At 36.3% G+C, this 17,249-nt stretch overlaps 1 protein-coding gene across 4 annotated transcripts in view; it reads right to left on the bottom strand.

The window, feature by feature from the left end:
• Glurib (Glutamate receptor IB) overlaps nt 1–17,249 on the bottom strand; it is a 385,770-nt gene that overhangs the window by 5,565 nt on the left and 362,956 nt on the right. For 3 of the 4 annotated variants that reach the window (XM_064130821.1, XM_064130824.1, XM_064130825.1), the window contains 10 exons: nt 16,601–16,708; nt 15,286–15,396; nt 14,771–14,891; nt 14,591–14,685; nt 11,188–11,411; nt 10,892–11,104; nt 5,115–5,313; nt 4,698–4,942; nt 3,084–3,327; nt 1,683–1,757 (listed from right to left, as the gene is read on the bottom strand). In XM_064130821.1, the coding sequence (XP_063986891.1) occupies nt 1,683–1,757; nt 3,084–3,327; nt 4,698–4,942; nt 5,115–5,313; nt 10,892–11,104; nt 11,188–11,411; nt 14,591–14,685; nt 14,771–14,891; nt 15,286–15,396; nt 16,601–16,708 (1,635 nt within the window). Of the gene's footprint in view, nt 1–550; nt 606–1,682; nt 1,758–3,083; nt 3,328–4,697; nt 4,943–5,114; nt 5,314–10,891; nt 11,105–11,187; nt 11,412–14,590; nt 14,686–14,770; nt 14,892–15,285; nt 15,397–16,600; nt 16,709–17,249 lie in introns of all 4 variants that reach the window. The other variant, XM_064130822.1, reaches the window with a different exon arrangement.

Genomic DNA, 17,249 nt, shown 5'->3' with positions numbered 1-17,249 from the left:
CCCTTCGATTGTGTTCACACTTTCGAACTAAATCTATTAAATCAAGTAGATAATCGTCGACAGAAGATGAAACAATTTGTGGAGTAAAATCATTCAACATTGGTCAAAATGGTCATTGACTCTTCCGTAGAATCTGTTTTTTACAACTTAAACCGTTTTACCCCTTCTCTACTAATTAAATTTCTTCCTGAAATTCATTTGACTTTTATTTTTGTCATCAGTGTAATATTCGTGTCGTAGGAGTGTCAATCAGTCATGCAAATGTGTGAGTCTGAATAATTCGAGTAGACAGGATACTTGGTGCAGTCTGATACAGGATAATTATATATTGCATACTGTAAGAAGGGTAAAGCCGGGATTTGCCCAATAGGATTGGCACAGAAGCGCACAAAATACAATAAATGAGTAATTTGCGATTTTTCAACATTATCTTTATTATTCCTTTGTAAATATCAATCGATTAATTTAATTGAGTTAAAATGAATTGACAAATGACAAAAAGTAAATGAATTTTCGAACGGGAATTTGATTTAAGGGTGAGAGTACTCACATATGGTCCCGGAAAAGGCGCATGCATCCTCCGTCTAACTCTGCAGTCCGTACCACTAGAGAAAAAATGGAAAAAAAAACTAAAAGTAGAAAACGAAAACTTACATCAGCTAAAAATCGCTATTTTCTTTCAATTTTCCTTCTCTTGAATTACTTATGCCAGGGTTACATTAAATTATACATTGATAATGTGACTAAAGGATGACAAATGAAATTAATCCAGCGCCCAGCTCAGCCCTTGAAAATATCAACGTTGGAAAATTAATAAAAAAAATGGGTGAATACATTTTTACATCGGGTTCCCTCAGTATTGTGTATGTGTCATGTGATGTATCTCGGTCAGCGATCAAACTATAAAAATAAATGTAATTGATTTATCAACGCTGCTAATAGCATGCCAAGCGTGGTCTAATGACACGTACTCGTTGGGTCGAACTAATTATACGTTAAATTAAATATTCACTCATCTGTTACCATTTTAAAATGATTTTTCAACTTGAAAAATAGTGTTCATCTGAAGACTATTTTTCGTTGTTGTTTGACGGTAACAATAAATAATTCCCTCTACGATTAATCCATCATCATCATCTCTGATTTCCATCGGTGTAACATTTGCTATTTTATTTATTGTTCATGAAATATTGCAATGATGGTCGAATGGAATATTCATCATCGATTTTCAGCTGAACAGCGTAAATTCAAACCTTCCCTCATGGTTTAGTGACACCCTATTAAATTGCTCGTATTGAACGAGGCCAAGTTGATGATAGGTAAACGAGAAAGAGAGTTGGATAAAGGGGTGATGGGGTGAAAGGGGGAGGCAGGGATGGCAATTAAATTTGCGTGCCAGTTGTAGTTAGGAAAATCGAACAAACTGGGCATTTATGCTCACGCCAATTGCACACTGGGCTGATAATGTATATGTACGCAGGTTTGCATTCGAATTCTGATAGTTTGATGTTAACGTCAGCCACATTAATCGAATTATGATTAGACCCAGTTGGAATTAATTGGCCATTCAGATAAATACGGTCATTTAATATTTGATTTTATCTCAGTGCGACTCGATATATATCGAGTGATTGACAACTTTGATTTTATTATTTCGATTGATAAAACAATCCAGGACCTACCCGGCCATTGTCGTAGTCTCGAGCACCAGATATTGTCAATCGAGCTTTCGCTTTCATGGCGTCGGCCAGTGGAATCTGGAAGAAGAAAAGAATCAAGGTCAAAATTAAATAAATGTTAGATCAATATTCTTGTGGTCATAGGATAGGGTTTTGTCTGATTAGTTAATTATTATTGAATTGTTGTGGTACACATCATTGATGATGTATCGACCATTCCTGGTGGGATCGATAGATTGGAGGTAATAATTAAATTTACTGGAACTGATTGACGATTTTAGTCTATTGACTGTGGATATATTTAGAGTAGATGAAGAGGAAAATTTTGAGAGGTGCAACATTGAAAAGGGGTCGATAGTTTTCGAGATATTCAAGGACATCGATTTTGATATCAAGTGGAATGTCACATGAGCTAATGATTCAATTGAGTCGTTGGTCAATTCCAAATAGTTAATTGTCAAGAAGAAATTTTATGCCGAATATCAAATTTTATCAAATTTTTTTGGACAAAACATAAATATTGGAATATCTCTGAAACTTAGGGAGAACGGTGATTCATATTTTCATTGATTAAATAGAGTACATTGAGACGAATATTGTGAAAGGTGAAAAATTGAAATCGGTCCGATAGTTTTCGTGATACCGTAAAATTCAATGTAAAAATCCGAGAAGGGTATACATGGAATAAATAAATAGTAGCAATAAATAATGTTAATATAGTTAGGCCTTTTTAGGTCCCTCACTCGAAAATTCATAATTTTTTCTGCAATTTTTTTATCAACTGGCTGGCGGGAAAACTACCGAAAGTTTCGTAAGAGTTGCCCTAGCGATCAAGAATTTTTCCAAAACTTTTAGAACAATTGTTGATGGCTCCTTCAGTACTTTACCTCCAGTATATAATTTTTCGAATATTGTTCTCGTTATATCTGTGAACTTTTATTATCAATATCATTGAAAATGGTGTTTATGCTCACATTATACTAAACCGTAAATGATGAACTAATTTTTCACATCAATTAACCATTCACAAACTGTCACCGAATTCATTCGGATGAACCACTTCCGTTCAACTGAATAATTCGCTAAATATCAACAAATATTGAATTATTCTAATTCAACAATTCTCTTCGGTAACAGTTAGCCAACTTTATTAACATCAATCGAGCTCTTCCATCAGTTTATCAGTCACGAAAGCTCTTTGATATCAACTGAATTTATCTATTAGTGTACTCAGAGAATAGTGGTGAATAATTGCTGTAATAATGGCTAACAGTGTTGCTTTATTGATGGAATATTTACGTGGAATAAATAAATAAAATAAAATATATTGAAATAGTTAGAAGGTGTTCAGTTGGAAGTAATAGGGACAATAACGCAAAAATTTATTAAGGCTCCAGACATTACCTTGGCTCTTGATGCTTCAGTGTGGGATTTGTAACAAAATTCTAGCAGAGCCACAGCTAGTGCAAGTAATAATCCACTTATGAGGATATAAAATATTCCTGCAACATTACTCAGTGACAACTCATTCCTCGAATCCTGTTTATCCCCGTGTCCACATTCTGTTCTGTCGTACCACCATCTGTTAACTAGTTTCGTCAGTTCTCCACTTTCTTTCAAGGTCAGCACCGACAAATTAATCTTGTCCCTGTTGAATTGATATAATATTTCATGGAGTTATTCATGTGAGACTGATCCACAGGTTTCAATGTCAGTAAGTTCTCGATTAAGGGCAGGGTAAGGACTGATTTTTTGGGAATATTCGATCGTCTCTTTCATTGTCATACAAGAATCACTAGACATCGGTTTATAACATTCTGAAGAAACAGTTTTGGTGAGGAATTAATTTATGATTGATTGTAATGAATTTTGAAGAGGGCATTGCACCGATTTTTAGGTATAAAAATGAATTTCTATTTTTGGTTATTGAACAAGTTTTCCCCTTTGTCGTAGTCTTTACTCTCTGGACAAGAGTCCTCCGGAAAGGACGTGTCTTCTTGATACTAATAAAGTATATCTTATAAAGTATTTCTTTGCGTTTTAGGATTATTTGTTTATTCGCTGGCAGAAAGTTTTAATAGATTCAATAGATTTTTTATCTACAAAGGCAGGATTTTTCAAACTGATTCTGTGTCACTATGAAATTCCCAAAATTTATAAATATGTATTTTCAAAAAGCGAGGAAACTGTGGGAAGATTTTTGACTAGTCTTTTTCATAAATATGGATACTTTAGTGAGCAGAGGGAGATCTTAGAAAAAGGTAGTTACCACGACAACTTATGGCCATCCAACGTTATCATGGCGGAATCAGGAAAGTCTCTTTGATAATTTTTTTAGAAAATTTCTAAATTGTGTAGGGATACTTTTATGATGAAATAATGAGCACTCCCGATAAAAAACTTGATTAAAGGATTTATATTCCTATTGAGCTCTCACTCCAAACGTGTTTTCAACAGTTCCTCGGAAAAATTGCTGAGAGTGACAACTAATTAACAACATAACTCCCAATTAAATTTTTTATCGCAAGCCCTTATTACTCCATTATGGCCTTCAAAGATACAGAAATTTTTTAAAAGCTTTTCCAGAGAGCCATTTTTTATTAATGACCTGTATGCGGAGAGTTGAAGGATTTAGTACCTCATCTTCCCTTCCGCTCTTCCTATGTCGACGTCAGTAATTACTTATTTTTAATTTCTCTCTCTATCCATTTATTTCTCAACATTTATTAAAAAGGCTTCTTGGAGATGTTCCCTACGTCTAACGGAATTTACTGCAAGAAAAATCGAAGGCCTTCGCCTGAGGGCCTTCAGCCAATTTCGTATTAATTTTAGTTAAAAAAAATATGACTGTACCATTTTTGGGAAATTTCTAGTTGCAACAATTATATGGTTTTGCAGATAAAAAAATCAAATAGCAAATGCCATTAAATTGGCCTCAAAATAGCGACTTAGACTAGACTGCTGTTTTTGCAATAACATTTATAAACTAAGAATCAATTTTTTCTTGAAAAAACTCACTTCAAAGGAGATCCAACTGGAGTTGCAATTCCAAATCCCTTGGAATCCAAATTTCTGCCCACTTTCATAGTATCACAGGGCACCCTTTCATTGATATAATCATTCTTCGGGCTTTCAATCAAAAGCGCATATTTCCCTTTACTCTGCCTCACCTTTTTGATGCCCTCATCGTATGTATCGACAAAAACGTGTTTTCTGGAGTTCATGAATTCCCACATTTTGCTGTACAGACTGATCTGTGATTTCTGTAAAAAAAAAGCGCATTATTCACACGCCAGACCAAAAAAAGTCGAGAGAAAGTCAATTTTCATGATAAAGTATTTTCCCTTCATATATATTTTATCATGCACATGGAATTTATAATTTCCACTGGGAGATTTCGGGGAAAAAGATCGAATGGATATACATTGAACTCACCCGGAAGAAATCCCAGGTGGAGCCATGATGGAGTGTGCCGTACTGGACTTCCGTTTGCGAGGCCAGATCCTCGGCTGAATTTATCGGAGTTACCATCCTTTCGACTGTCAAAAATGCTGCGAGATTTGCAGTGTACGAAGATATTATAATTAATGTGAAGAACCACCAGACACATCCGACTATTCTTCCTGACATGGATCTGAAAAATAATGTACGAATTTATTTTTAAACAAAACTTGTACGGACACTTCGTACTTTCCCCCTGATTACCGGGAGGAAAGTGAGTATTTTCAGCCTAGAGAGTAAAGTCACGCCCTCGGGGGGAAAGTCACGAGGTCGAAAATGTCCCCTTTCCATCCCCTCTTCAGACAACAAAGAGTATATTCTGTATTAAAGGCGGAAAATCATTTTTTATTGTTGCGAGACTGCGCGCCGTATTCGAATTTCCCGCCGCGAATGCATTGGCCAATGAGGAAAAAGTCTTACGCATGAAGTTAGCCGATTGTCTATATGGCTAACCCCACACACATCACATTGTTAAGATTATTATAATTATTTGTCATCCATTCAGCTTATTTTGACCCCCCGGGGCATTTGTCCCCCTTCTCCACTATTTTGGTATCCGAAGAACGGACCGAAAGTGAGCATTTTTCGGCCTAGGGTGCAAAATAGTCATTTATATCCCGCTAATAAGGGAGTAAAGGACGAACTTTCGGTGTGGGTGTGTTGACAACACGATTTTTTATCTGCAGGTGGATTGAAAAATAGTATGTGCACCTCAGGGGGAAAAGCATCAATTTCCGCCCTCGATGCACAATATCCTACGCAACCGAATGCGCGCTTCGCGCGCCCTATTTTGGTTTCCCGCCTCAAACACATTGACCAATTAGGAGAAAGTCTTACACCTGAAGTCAGTCGATGACTTCTGTGGTTAATTTAATTTAATTTATGTGCTTGTGCTTTCATAGACTGATGAAGGGCGATCACACCGCGAAAGAACGAATGTGAAAGTCGTTGGTATAAATATGATGAGAGAGGTAACTTGATTCACAATGGATGCTTTTAGGAACACGAACGTTTTCGCCTTTTTGACTAACGCGAAACTTAATTCATTTAATCGGCCAATGGGAAAGAACTTACGCGATTTCGACTCGGACGAACTTCATTTATGTGCTTCTGCTTTTATAAATAGGCTTTATCTCCAACCACTGCCAATTAAATAAACTATCAGAACGATTTAATAACAGTAACAAATGTCGATCAATTCCCCAGGCCTTATCTCGTAGGGGCAAAAACTGGGGGGTATTTAATAACGCGAATTTACATCGAAGTTCATCGTTCAAAAGTGTAGAATGGGGTGGGAAAGTTCTTGGTGAATTTACAATTCATATCGTGAACGGAGAATATTTAAACCATTACTCAAAAGACTAGCTCCCCATGGAAGCTTCGCTGCCTAAATGTACATTAATTGAGCCGCAGGTAGCACCAGCCACCAAGTTTCACGTAATGATTTTACCCGGGTGTTCCTTACACACCTCCCCCTTAAATCACGTAAATATAAAATTTTGAATCAGTGTCTCTAGTCGAGGAAAAATCGCGTCTTAATTTTAAATATTTTAGACCTCGTGTTTTATTTCAAAGTAAGACGTAAGACATTAATGTTGCGGTAGTAGAGGAAAAATGGCATTTCATGAATAGTTTTTTTTTTTTTGGAAACGTAGAGCACTGGAAGGGCATGAGTCACCGAAATCATCAAGAGTGATCTGGGGTCACGTTTATGAGTTGACTGAAAGGCAGCTCGATTGGGATCGAGTAATTGTGAAGATCTCTTGGAGTTATGTAAATATTGTTATTAAACTGAATTTTGCATACAGTGATTTTTATTTGTTTTTCAATTTCTAATGAATGTAATTTGATAGAAGGTTCATTTGGTTTCATTAGGTGATAACGAATGCAAATTTGGGTCCATACATTGCTACATATATACACACACATCTACACATTCCTTGGAAAATGGCCTATAAATATAGTATAGACATTGCAAGGTAAATATATATGATAGAAAATCGAGATTCGATTTTCAGGGTGATTTATATAACTCCTTCATATTAGGAAGTTACTGCACGGAGAAAAAAATCAGAGAATTTTTATAGTGTGATTCCGATAAAAATTACTGTACTGCCTGATAATCTCGGCGCCAAATACAGACCTGAGAGAAATTACTATGCGGCCGAGTAAGATTTCTCTATCGGTTCGGGAAAATTTCTATGTCGGGTCGTAAAAATTCAAAGTCTAATGGGCGACGATGAGATGAACGTTAAACAGGTCTCATGACGCAGTCCAACGTCGGAAATAATCGATATATTCGACGTTCATCGTTAAACAATCAGAATGTGTCAACGAAAAATTACTGTGCGGTACAGTAAAAAATGAAGAACGTCACAATGGAATAAACTGATGTAGATAGGAACCTTTAACGAATTGTTATGACTTTTTCATTTAAACTAAAATAAATAATGATGGACCTTCAAATTTTATAGTGATGTTTTATCAATTTTACGAAATCACGTATCATTAATAGTAAAATGTATTATAAAATTTTTGCTATTGATAAGAATCCTCTAAGGAAGTGGTAAACTGAGATCAGTTGACTTCTCTCTCACTGCAGTTTTTTGAGAATATCTATGAATTAAAGGGAGATAGCGAAATTTTTGTCATCACCTTCACTATAGATCTCAATTAGTTTTACAAAAAAGGTCCTAATGAAAATTATGCTAACTTCCTTACATTCTGAGATATTCATCAAAAACTGAACGCTATCCAAAAGTGACTTATCTCATTTTACCACTTCGCTGCTGAATTTTTATGTGTGAATAAAACACATTACAGTACTCTAGCATTTTGCACCTCCATTCTAGTGTACGGTATAGTAATTTTTCTGGAACTCCTCTCTCCCTGGAAGTCATCTTCATACGACTCTCTACAATATGACTTCAGGTGATGAACTAATGATCGGGAAGGATCACAAGTAAATCAGCTCTATCGTCTCCCATATCTTCACTAGAATAAACTCATGTAATAACATTAAATGGACGAATCAAGTCTAGTCGGAGTCTAGTACTTCCATTACCGTCCATCAAGCTTGATACCAGGGAATTTTCACAAGAAGAATATTCCTTTATTTTTCCACTCATTCAAGATTTTGCTGCTCTTCTGCTGCTTTTATCTGGCCACTCCGAAATTCGACCTAGTAATTGCACTCCAGTTGAATTTTCAAGCTCTCTACCTGTTTCAAAAAGAGATGATAAAAAACGAGACACGATGAGAGGGAGTAAATACGACGTAATGCAGGAGGCAAGGCGCCATATTGCATCAATGGAGATAAACACACTTAGACACGTGCACATCAGCATCTCCATCTGATGAGCCCACGACTGAGTTTAAATTTCCACAATGCCTTCAATTCATATAAAAAAAGCACAGCTAAACCAAAGATTTTCATATTTATCGTTAATGGAGCTCTTCTGCGGAGTACATTCACTCGACGAGCTAATTCATCTTCCTGTAAAAGATTCCTCAGACGGTAATGCGCTTTTCTTGTTACGCATAAAGGGAAAGTTGAATTGCCTCGTTGAGGAGAGCTCTGCCAATGGGCTCAAAGTAGATTTTTCTTTTTAAGTCTTAGGGGCTGAACTCCATTTCACATTGAAAGAGATTTTTACCCTGGGATTATTTTTTTCAATAACGAAGAGAGAGAGTCGAAAATTATTTTTGAAGTATTGGAATGAATGTAAACACGAGGCTTATGCCAATTATTATTAACTGATGAATCGAGCCGGGGAGAGAACGTTTTCCTTCATTTTCTTCAATATTTTTCACTGAAGGGGTCGTTGTGATGTTGATATATTGATCGGGAATAAAATGAATCAGCTTATGCCCACATCATTGAACAAAAAGTGCATTGCTCGAGGTGTGAAGGTTCGTGGTCTCATTTGTAAGGACAAAGGGCTAAGCATCAATCATATTTTTAAGATATGCAAAACAACAATATGTTGCTTTGTAAATTAGGCCCATTATCTTCTCTTCTATTCCAGACCTGGTACCAAAGAAATAATAGGCTTAGCCGAAAGAACTATCCTCCGACAAATGACAAAAATTCGTCACCCTGATAACCCCCTTACAATCCCCCCTATACCCTCCTTTATGAATGCACCCTATTGGAGTTGACATTTCGAAAGTTTGTCAAAAATTAATTTTCGAATGGAATGAATAGATCTTTGTATGATTGGTATTTCCTTTATTCTAGTGTTTCCACTGGAGAATGGAAAACATTTTTATGAGAAATAATTTTAGGAAGTGTGGGGGTGATGTGTACGCTCTGTTTTCTGAATGTACGAGACCGAATGCGCGCGTCGCGCGCCCTATTTTGATTTCCCGCCTCAAACACATTGACCAATTAGGAGAAAGTCTTACACATGAAGTTAGTCGATGACTTCTGTGGTTAATTTAATTTATGTGCTTGTGCTTTCATAGACTGATGAAGGGCGATCACACCGTAAAAGAACGAATGTGAAAGTCGTTGGTATAAATATGATGAGAGAGGTAACTTGATTCACAATGGATGCTTTCAGGAACACGAACGTTTTCGCCTTTTCGACTAACGCGAAACTTCATTCATTCAATCGGCCAATGGGAAAGACCTTACGCGATTTCGACTCGGACGAACTTCATTTATGTGCTTCTGCTTTCATAAATAGGACGAGACCGCCAGCGCGCTTCGCGCGCCGAATTTGAATTTATTTCGAAGTAGAACATGTAATATTTTCGATGGTGACTTATCATAACGATGAAACGAAACTACCTCATTTTCGGGCAACATGAACAATTCCATAAATTCTACTAATTGATTGTTTAAGTCACCATCGAAAATATTACATGTTCTACTTCGGAATAAATTCAAATTCGGCGCGCTGGCGATCTCGTCCACTATGAACCCGAACGACCAATAAGGAAAAAGTCTTACGCATGAAGTTAGCAAATATCTTACGTAGCTAACTTAATTTATGTGCTTCTCCTTTAATAAATAGGAATAGGATACAGAGGTGCATGAGTGGGACCATTGTTGACGAAAGAGATAAAACGGAATTCACACGTTTGATTATTGAATCATTATCCCATTTCCAAAACACCTAAATAAATCCCATCATTGCACTGAGAGAATAATATAATTTTGCTAATTAAATATTCTCTTGACGAAATTTTAAAGGGAATTTTCCAATGGAAATTTCGGGCGTTTGTTTATCCAAAACAAATACCATTGACAAAACTATATTCTTCTCTCAGTGTCACAGACTCGACACGCTGACACCTAATTCTGCCAGAAGTGCAGCCCTAGGATCCGGACTCGTTACAAATATCCTCGTCATACCTTCCTAAAAAATCCTAAAGGCATCAGAATTAAAATATGAGTTCTGACTCCTGGGGAGGTCTTATCAATCTCCAATAACAGTTAAATTCTGTACCTCCTCTCACATTATTTCCTCTCTTCAAGTTGGACCCCCTCGTCACTCACATAATCTTCCAAAAACCCTCGTTACTTTCTTCATTTATAATCAGTAAAACTGAATACGATTTTTTCGTATTTACTCGCATCAACTATCGTGTATATAATATGTAAATACTTGGATGAAGGCCCTGGATGATGGTTAGTTGAAAATTCTTGCAGAAAGTTGCAAGGAATTTCGTTAAAAAAAAAACAGATAAAATGAAGAATTTACCTTGGCGAAATATCGCAGCCCTGTTGCATGAAAGCACCTAATGAGAACCACATACTGTTGAGCATACTGAAATCATTGGCCATACAGGGTGCTGGAGCATGAAGTGAGCCCTGCTGGCTGTGTGGATGCTGTAGACTTGGATCGCCTCTTCCACCCATCGATGGATCGCCACCTCCATTTAACTGAATTACTCGCCACTCGTACGGTGAAAATCTGTGATTAAATACATCATGAATATACAGACTTCATTAACGGATTACGTGGTAGATAATAATCTGGTTATCAAGTAATATTACCTTGATACTATGAAGAGAACAATGGATACTCCAATGTACGAGAATATGACGCACACCCAAATTTCTTTGCTGAGGGGATTCAGAAAACTGAAGACACCCGGTTTTTGTTTTATCGGTTTTTTTATCATTATACTTATGCCCAGAGACATAAAGGGTTTTGTGAAATCTATCACTCGTTCTCTTTCCGATGTTATGGTCATTGATGCTATGGCCAGATCTGCTTCCTGTTGATACACAAAAATCAGATTCAAAATTATCATTTTTTAGAACGAGAGCTAATTGTAATATTTAGTAAAATTTATTTTGGTATGATTGGGTCATGCGGTGATATGACAATTCACCTGAGTTCTAAATAATCTTATGGATAAAATTATAAAAAGCTTCTGATCCAACCATTTTTTAATTGTTTATTTAAATGTTTATTTCTAAATTGTCATTGGGTAGTCTATTTTAATTGAATTAGTCAATTGATCTTTGCATTTTATTGACTGGATGAATTCGATGGATTCAAAATGGAAGTATAATTGATTTGATGATGTTCAAATTGACACCCAATATTATTAAGTCTATCCAACTGGACAAAGGTCCTAAGCAACAATACGTGAATTTTCGCATGTCCTGCTTTAAAAATTTCTCATTTTTTTCTCTCAACCGTAAAAATTTCGAAGATTTTATTTTAATTCTAGTAAATAGTTCTGTTTTAGGTGGAGATATATACAATTACCCTTGAGTTGATACGTGAATTTTCCAATAATCATGATTTTTCATTGCCTCTACAATATTTTAATAATAAAATAAAGTTTTGTGATTTTATTGAAAAGTTCGTCTATCATATGCTATTCAGTCTTCTGCTCATCTTTGTGTCACCAATTTTTACACACCATAAAAATCACAAATTTTGGAGTCGATTACGTACGATTGAGCTATCGCACTCACCAAAGCAAATGCCTCATCGATTAATCGAAAATTTAGATTAGGTTGTTTCAAGTTATTTACCCCATATAATTATATAATACTCAATATTAATTCAAGGACATTGTCTTATTGCAAATTACTTGGATTAAACCTGGATTTCCTAGACGTTCAGGTACCTGTGTATTTATTTCATGTATTTCAAATCCGTCGTATTAACAAATTTTGTTGTGTTGCATTCCCTGGCAAACGATATTTTATGCATCAAAATTAGCTAATTCAATGTTTCATCAGTTTATTGAACAATCTGATCCGAGGCATACCAATTGACCCTCCAGTACCTGCTAATGATTAGACCCAATGCGGCACTCAAATTGATTGTACACTACCGATATTAAATGGATTCACATCATGCGCAGTTATGATATTAAACGAAGGGTGTACGTGACTGGTTTTTCTATTCCTCATATGTAGCTTCATAAACACACCCCATCCAAAATTCAAAATAACCTTGTGAGCTACGAAGGGGACTTGGGTTTCAACTCTATCCAAAAGCATGTGCAATGATAATGCCATTATTTCAGTGAAGTAGAGGAAGGGGGTTTACGGATACACATGCAGCCCAGAAAGCCCTCAATGAAATTACTTGGAAATAACGTCGATGGGATGCTGTGGAATATTAATAAAGCCGAGCTTTGGAATTTAATCAAAGTTCGGTCAGATATAATCTGGCTTATCTTCACCAAGAGAGATATTCAGCCGTTGTCTGTGCTCAATCATCGGTGAAGTATTCATCAGAATTGTTTATTTCGTGCTTTTCACTACTATTTGTTAAAGTCGTTCTAGCCCCAGGTCGGTATTTTATCGATAGGATACACTGCTTTTGGCTATTTTCAGTTGCCAGGTGGTGGATTAAAAAATACTGATGGAACATCCGAGAGAGGAAAGAGAGGAGAAACTCAATTTCTTGTAAATAATGTATAATAAATTATATACAATACAATATACAACAATAATATTTGTATATAATTATATACAATATATATTATATTATTTATATATTATATATCATTCATATATTATATATTATTTATATATTATACATTATTTATATATTATATATTATTTATATATTATATATTCCAGGCCACGCTGACATCATAGGCAATGAGAAAGTCGATGAGCTAGCTAAAGACGAGTGCAGGAGAGCCTCTCAGGGAGAAATGAAGCGTGCACACTGACTTTATGAAGGACCTAGTTAGGGAACGTGGGGCAGGAGGATTGTGGTTAGGTGGGGCTCGGAAACGGGCGCTAGACACACAAAGTCTCTCCTGACAAGACCCACAAGGAAGGTGGCAGAAGCATTGTTGGGCCTAAACAGGGCTAAGCTCCGTGCTGTAGTGGGGCTTATCACCCGGCACTGCCCCCTGGCTCTGTACTTATCGAGAATAGGCAAAGGGACTGACCCCCTATGCAAAAGATGCGGGTTGACAGAGGAGAACCCTCATCACCTATGCACAAGATGCAGCGGACTCGATGAAGTCGGATGGGAGGTTTTCGGGTCCGCATGCACAGATATACATGTCGACAGGGACGATATCAAGGGACTCTACGAATTTGCGCGTAGGGCACAGATCTCGAGACCATCGAGTAGGCAGCTGCCTAAGGCAGAGTGTAAAATGGCCGAAAGGTTGATTACACTTCTGGACTAATCAGGACCGTCTAACGTCAATAAAGTCAAACTCAATATATAATATATAATATATATTACAATATATAATATATAACATATCATATATAACATATAATATATAATATATAATATATACTACAATATATAATATATAATATATGCACCCGAAAAAGTTGACAAAAAAATGTTACCACACTTTTTAAAACCAGGTAATAATTAAAAATTCCGATTTTAAGTTTTGTTTTCAACGGAAACATGAACTTTTCTAATACACACTGAGTTAAGTTCTGGTTTTTCAACTTTTTTTTTGAAAAACAGAAGCGATACTTAAATTGACGAAAAAATGATGATTTCCCATGTGCTCAAATTTCCTAAAAATTTAGTGTAGTTTTCGATAATCATTGAAATTACTAAAAGGGTTGAAGTACTTGAAATTTGAAAAACATTGGCTTAGCCAGACTGCTATTCAAGTTCGTGGGTGTGCTGGTAGATGGTGGGTTAATGTGTCCACTGACTGTAGGTTTCGACCTCTCACGGTGAGAACTGGTAAGCTTTTAGAACTTGCGAGGATAAAACAGAAATTTTTACCGTACTTTTTAAAGGGTGGATGGGCTTTTAAGGGTGGTAACGCGGAAACAACGATCAATAATACCTTCCTCTACCACCCACAAACCCATCAAGAATTGCCGGAGATGTTCTCATGATCAGGGGCCGGATCTCTGCATTGGCCTCTGTTTACGCTCTTCTAATGTTCGATTGAATAGTGGGGAATTATCTTTAATGAGTGATTTTATTTACCCTTCTGATGAGCTCGCCGACCATTCCATCCCATCCACCCGGAACATCTGGATTCTCCGAGCCGTATTTGCCATCATCCACGGGTTTAAGCTCGTCTGAGGATTCATAAAAATGATTTTACTGGTTTTTTTTTATCATCCGAGGAAGATGTACTGGATATGATAAAAATGTGAAACTCACATTTTATTCCTAGCTGTTGGGCTATCAAGTCCGCAAGGTCTTTACAGTATCCCTCGAATCTGTCGTTTCCATCGAGTATTTTTCCTACCTCGGGTTTTTTCAGCATCATGAATGGCTCCTCCTATTATGAAAGACCATGAAAACGATAATATATCAGGGATCTTGATATGAACGTCTTTATAAACGTAGCCAAGATCCCATAAATTGTACGAAATTTTTTTTTTTCAAAGTATGTGTACATGGGGATGATGCAAATGAATGAATTCATTCATGCACTGTCATATCTTCCGATGAGAAAAAAAAATGAAAACCCGAGAGAAAGAGAGACAGGGAAAATAAAATAGAGAGTATGCAAGATAAGTAAAGTGGAAAATCCAGGGGGTTGGGGGATGGGAGAGGCCCGGGGGGTGGTGGTTTAACTTTTAGAGACCGAAGGGGGGGGGGACCTCGATCATAAATATTTATGGCCTCGTTTTGTGGATGGTGGTTCTGGCCATTCGCCTCGTTTGACTCACCAGTACCGTCGTCACGATGTACGTTTTATTTTTTTCAATTTCCTGAGTAGGCAGTCGTACGTATTTAGCTGTAATGGGTTGGAAGCCACCCTCATCCGTCCACTCTGCGACCTATTACCATTTTTTGAATTGAAGAACAATTATATTATCGTTCCAATGATCTAGAGAAAATGAAGTTTCTGGTTTAACGGAAACGATTGTGATTTTTTAGAAATATTTTTTCAGTTTTATTTTTCACAAAATTTGAACGGGGGATCAGTCGTGCACATTGACATTTTAGATGTACAGATTTGAAAAATATTGTTTCATATTTTTCCACCTTTTGTAATGAAGTAGTACATATTTAACTATTTTTGAAAAATTCATTGTGCATTTGGAAAGATACTTATACAGAGGAAGAAATTTTGGATAAAAATTTGACCTTTAGAGGGCGAAACGTAGGGTGAAATGACAATCAACCACTTGTTAGGTCAAGTTTTGTTGGAAAATTTAGAATTGGTAGACAAATTTTTGTGATAAACTCAGCCTTCGTCCGTCATTTCACCCCCTTGACGTCTAATTTTTACATAAAATGTCTTTCCCTCTAGTCTGTAAATATTGTACAAAAGTTGATTAGGAATTACCTCAAAATTGAATTCTTTAAAATAATGAGGTCAGTCAATTATTTACTGTTTACCCCAAACAGATTTATTGATAATTATTAATGAATTTCCACAGATTAGGTTAAAAAAATTTTCAATTGGATTCGATAGATTTTTTCTTATGCGTCACAACACAAACATTTGGAGAAAGGTTGTATACTTGAAGAGTAAGTGTGAGTGAAAAAATTATTGCAAAAATAAAAAAAATGAAGACTATCAGTTGGTCCAAATTGAGAAGTGAAGAAGACAGAAGTGTAGATGATCGACAGAAATTTTTAGGACTTGTACATTTTATTTAATTAATTAGAGTCGGTAGAACTAAACTTCTTAACAAGTCTTTTGCAAAACTAAGTAAAAATATAGAGCTCGATATTAATCATTCGAATTTACAAGATATCAACCTGTTTTATTTTTTGAAAAATGGATCCTCACAAATATTTATGCCAAACCCTTCTATTAAATTATTATTCTATTTCCAATGTTTTGGATTCTACTTAAAAAACATACACATACACATACACATACACATAAACATACATAAACTGAAAGACACAATGAGAGATTGCGTATTTTCTTGTCCTCCTCTTGTCCCCCTGATGACTGATTCCAATAAAATCAATAAATCAATTCCGCAAACCAGAAACTTTTTTTTCTCCATTGATTGAAGTGCTCACCTTGACCATTGCACTGTTTACTGTCATTTCAACGACGTGAAGTGTGTAATTGTGTCTACGGCTGTCGTTGTTGAACCGTATTGGTCCCGTCAGACCCTCGAAATCCGTCTGTGGGCAGGATAAATAATAAAATGAAAAAAATATTATTCTCAGTGGAGTCAAGTTTCATCGAATGGCTTGATATCGACAGATCCACAGGGGCTGAAAAAATATGAATGACGAGTGCGTTGTTTCCAAGGTTACACTATACACCTATATTTTTACTTCAGGGGGTAAAGATTTTTCGTCGGTAACTTGAGAAAGTGGGAATGGAATTCCATTGGCTGCGGTAAGAAATGCCAATTACTGTCAACCGCAGACACACAGACCGTTGGCTTCTCGATCCGACGCGTTTTCTCTACCGAAACAAAAAGAATTACTGTTTTCTACGGAATAGAAAAGAATCAGGGGAAAGGGGGGGAGGGAGAGACTTGCAGGTTCTTATTAGTTCTCGTACGTAACCGGTAGACCGATAAACCAAATGCCATTCTCCAGGCATTTTGGTATTTCTTCGTTCTCATTTTTACCTCTCAAACGAAACAAATCGAGTAGAAATGGTCACGTTGGAAGAAAATTTTCATTCGTATTTGAACTTTTTTTTGATTATTTA

Source organism: Diachasmimorpha longicaudata, chromosome 11 (genome assembly GCF_034640455.1).
Source record: "Diachasmimorpha longicaudata isolate KC_UGA_2023 chromosome 11, iyDiaLong2, whole genome shotgun sequence".
In the NCBI taxonomy this organism is placed as follows: Eukaryota; Metazoa; Arthropoda; class Insecta; order Hymenoptera; family Braconidae; genus Diachasmimorpha; species Diachasmimorpha longicaudata.
Note: the sequence above shows the minus strand (reverse complement) of the source record. Positions and strands in the feature narration are given on the sequence as shown.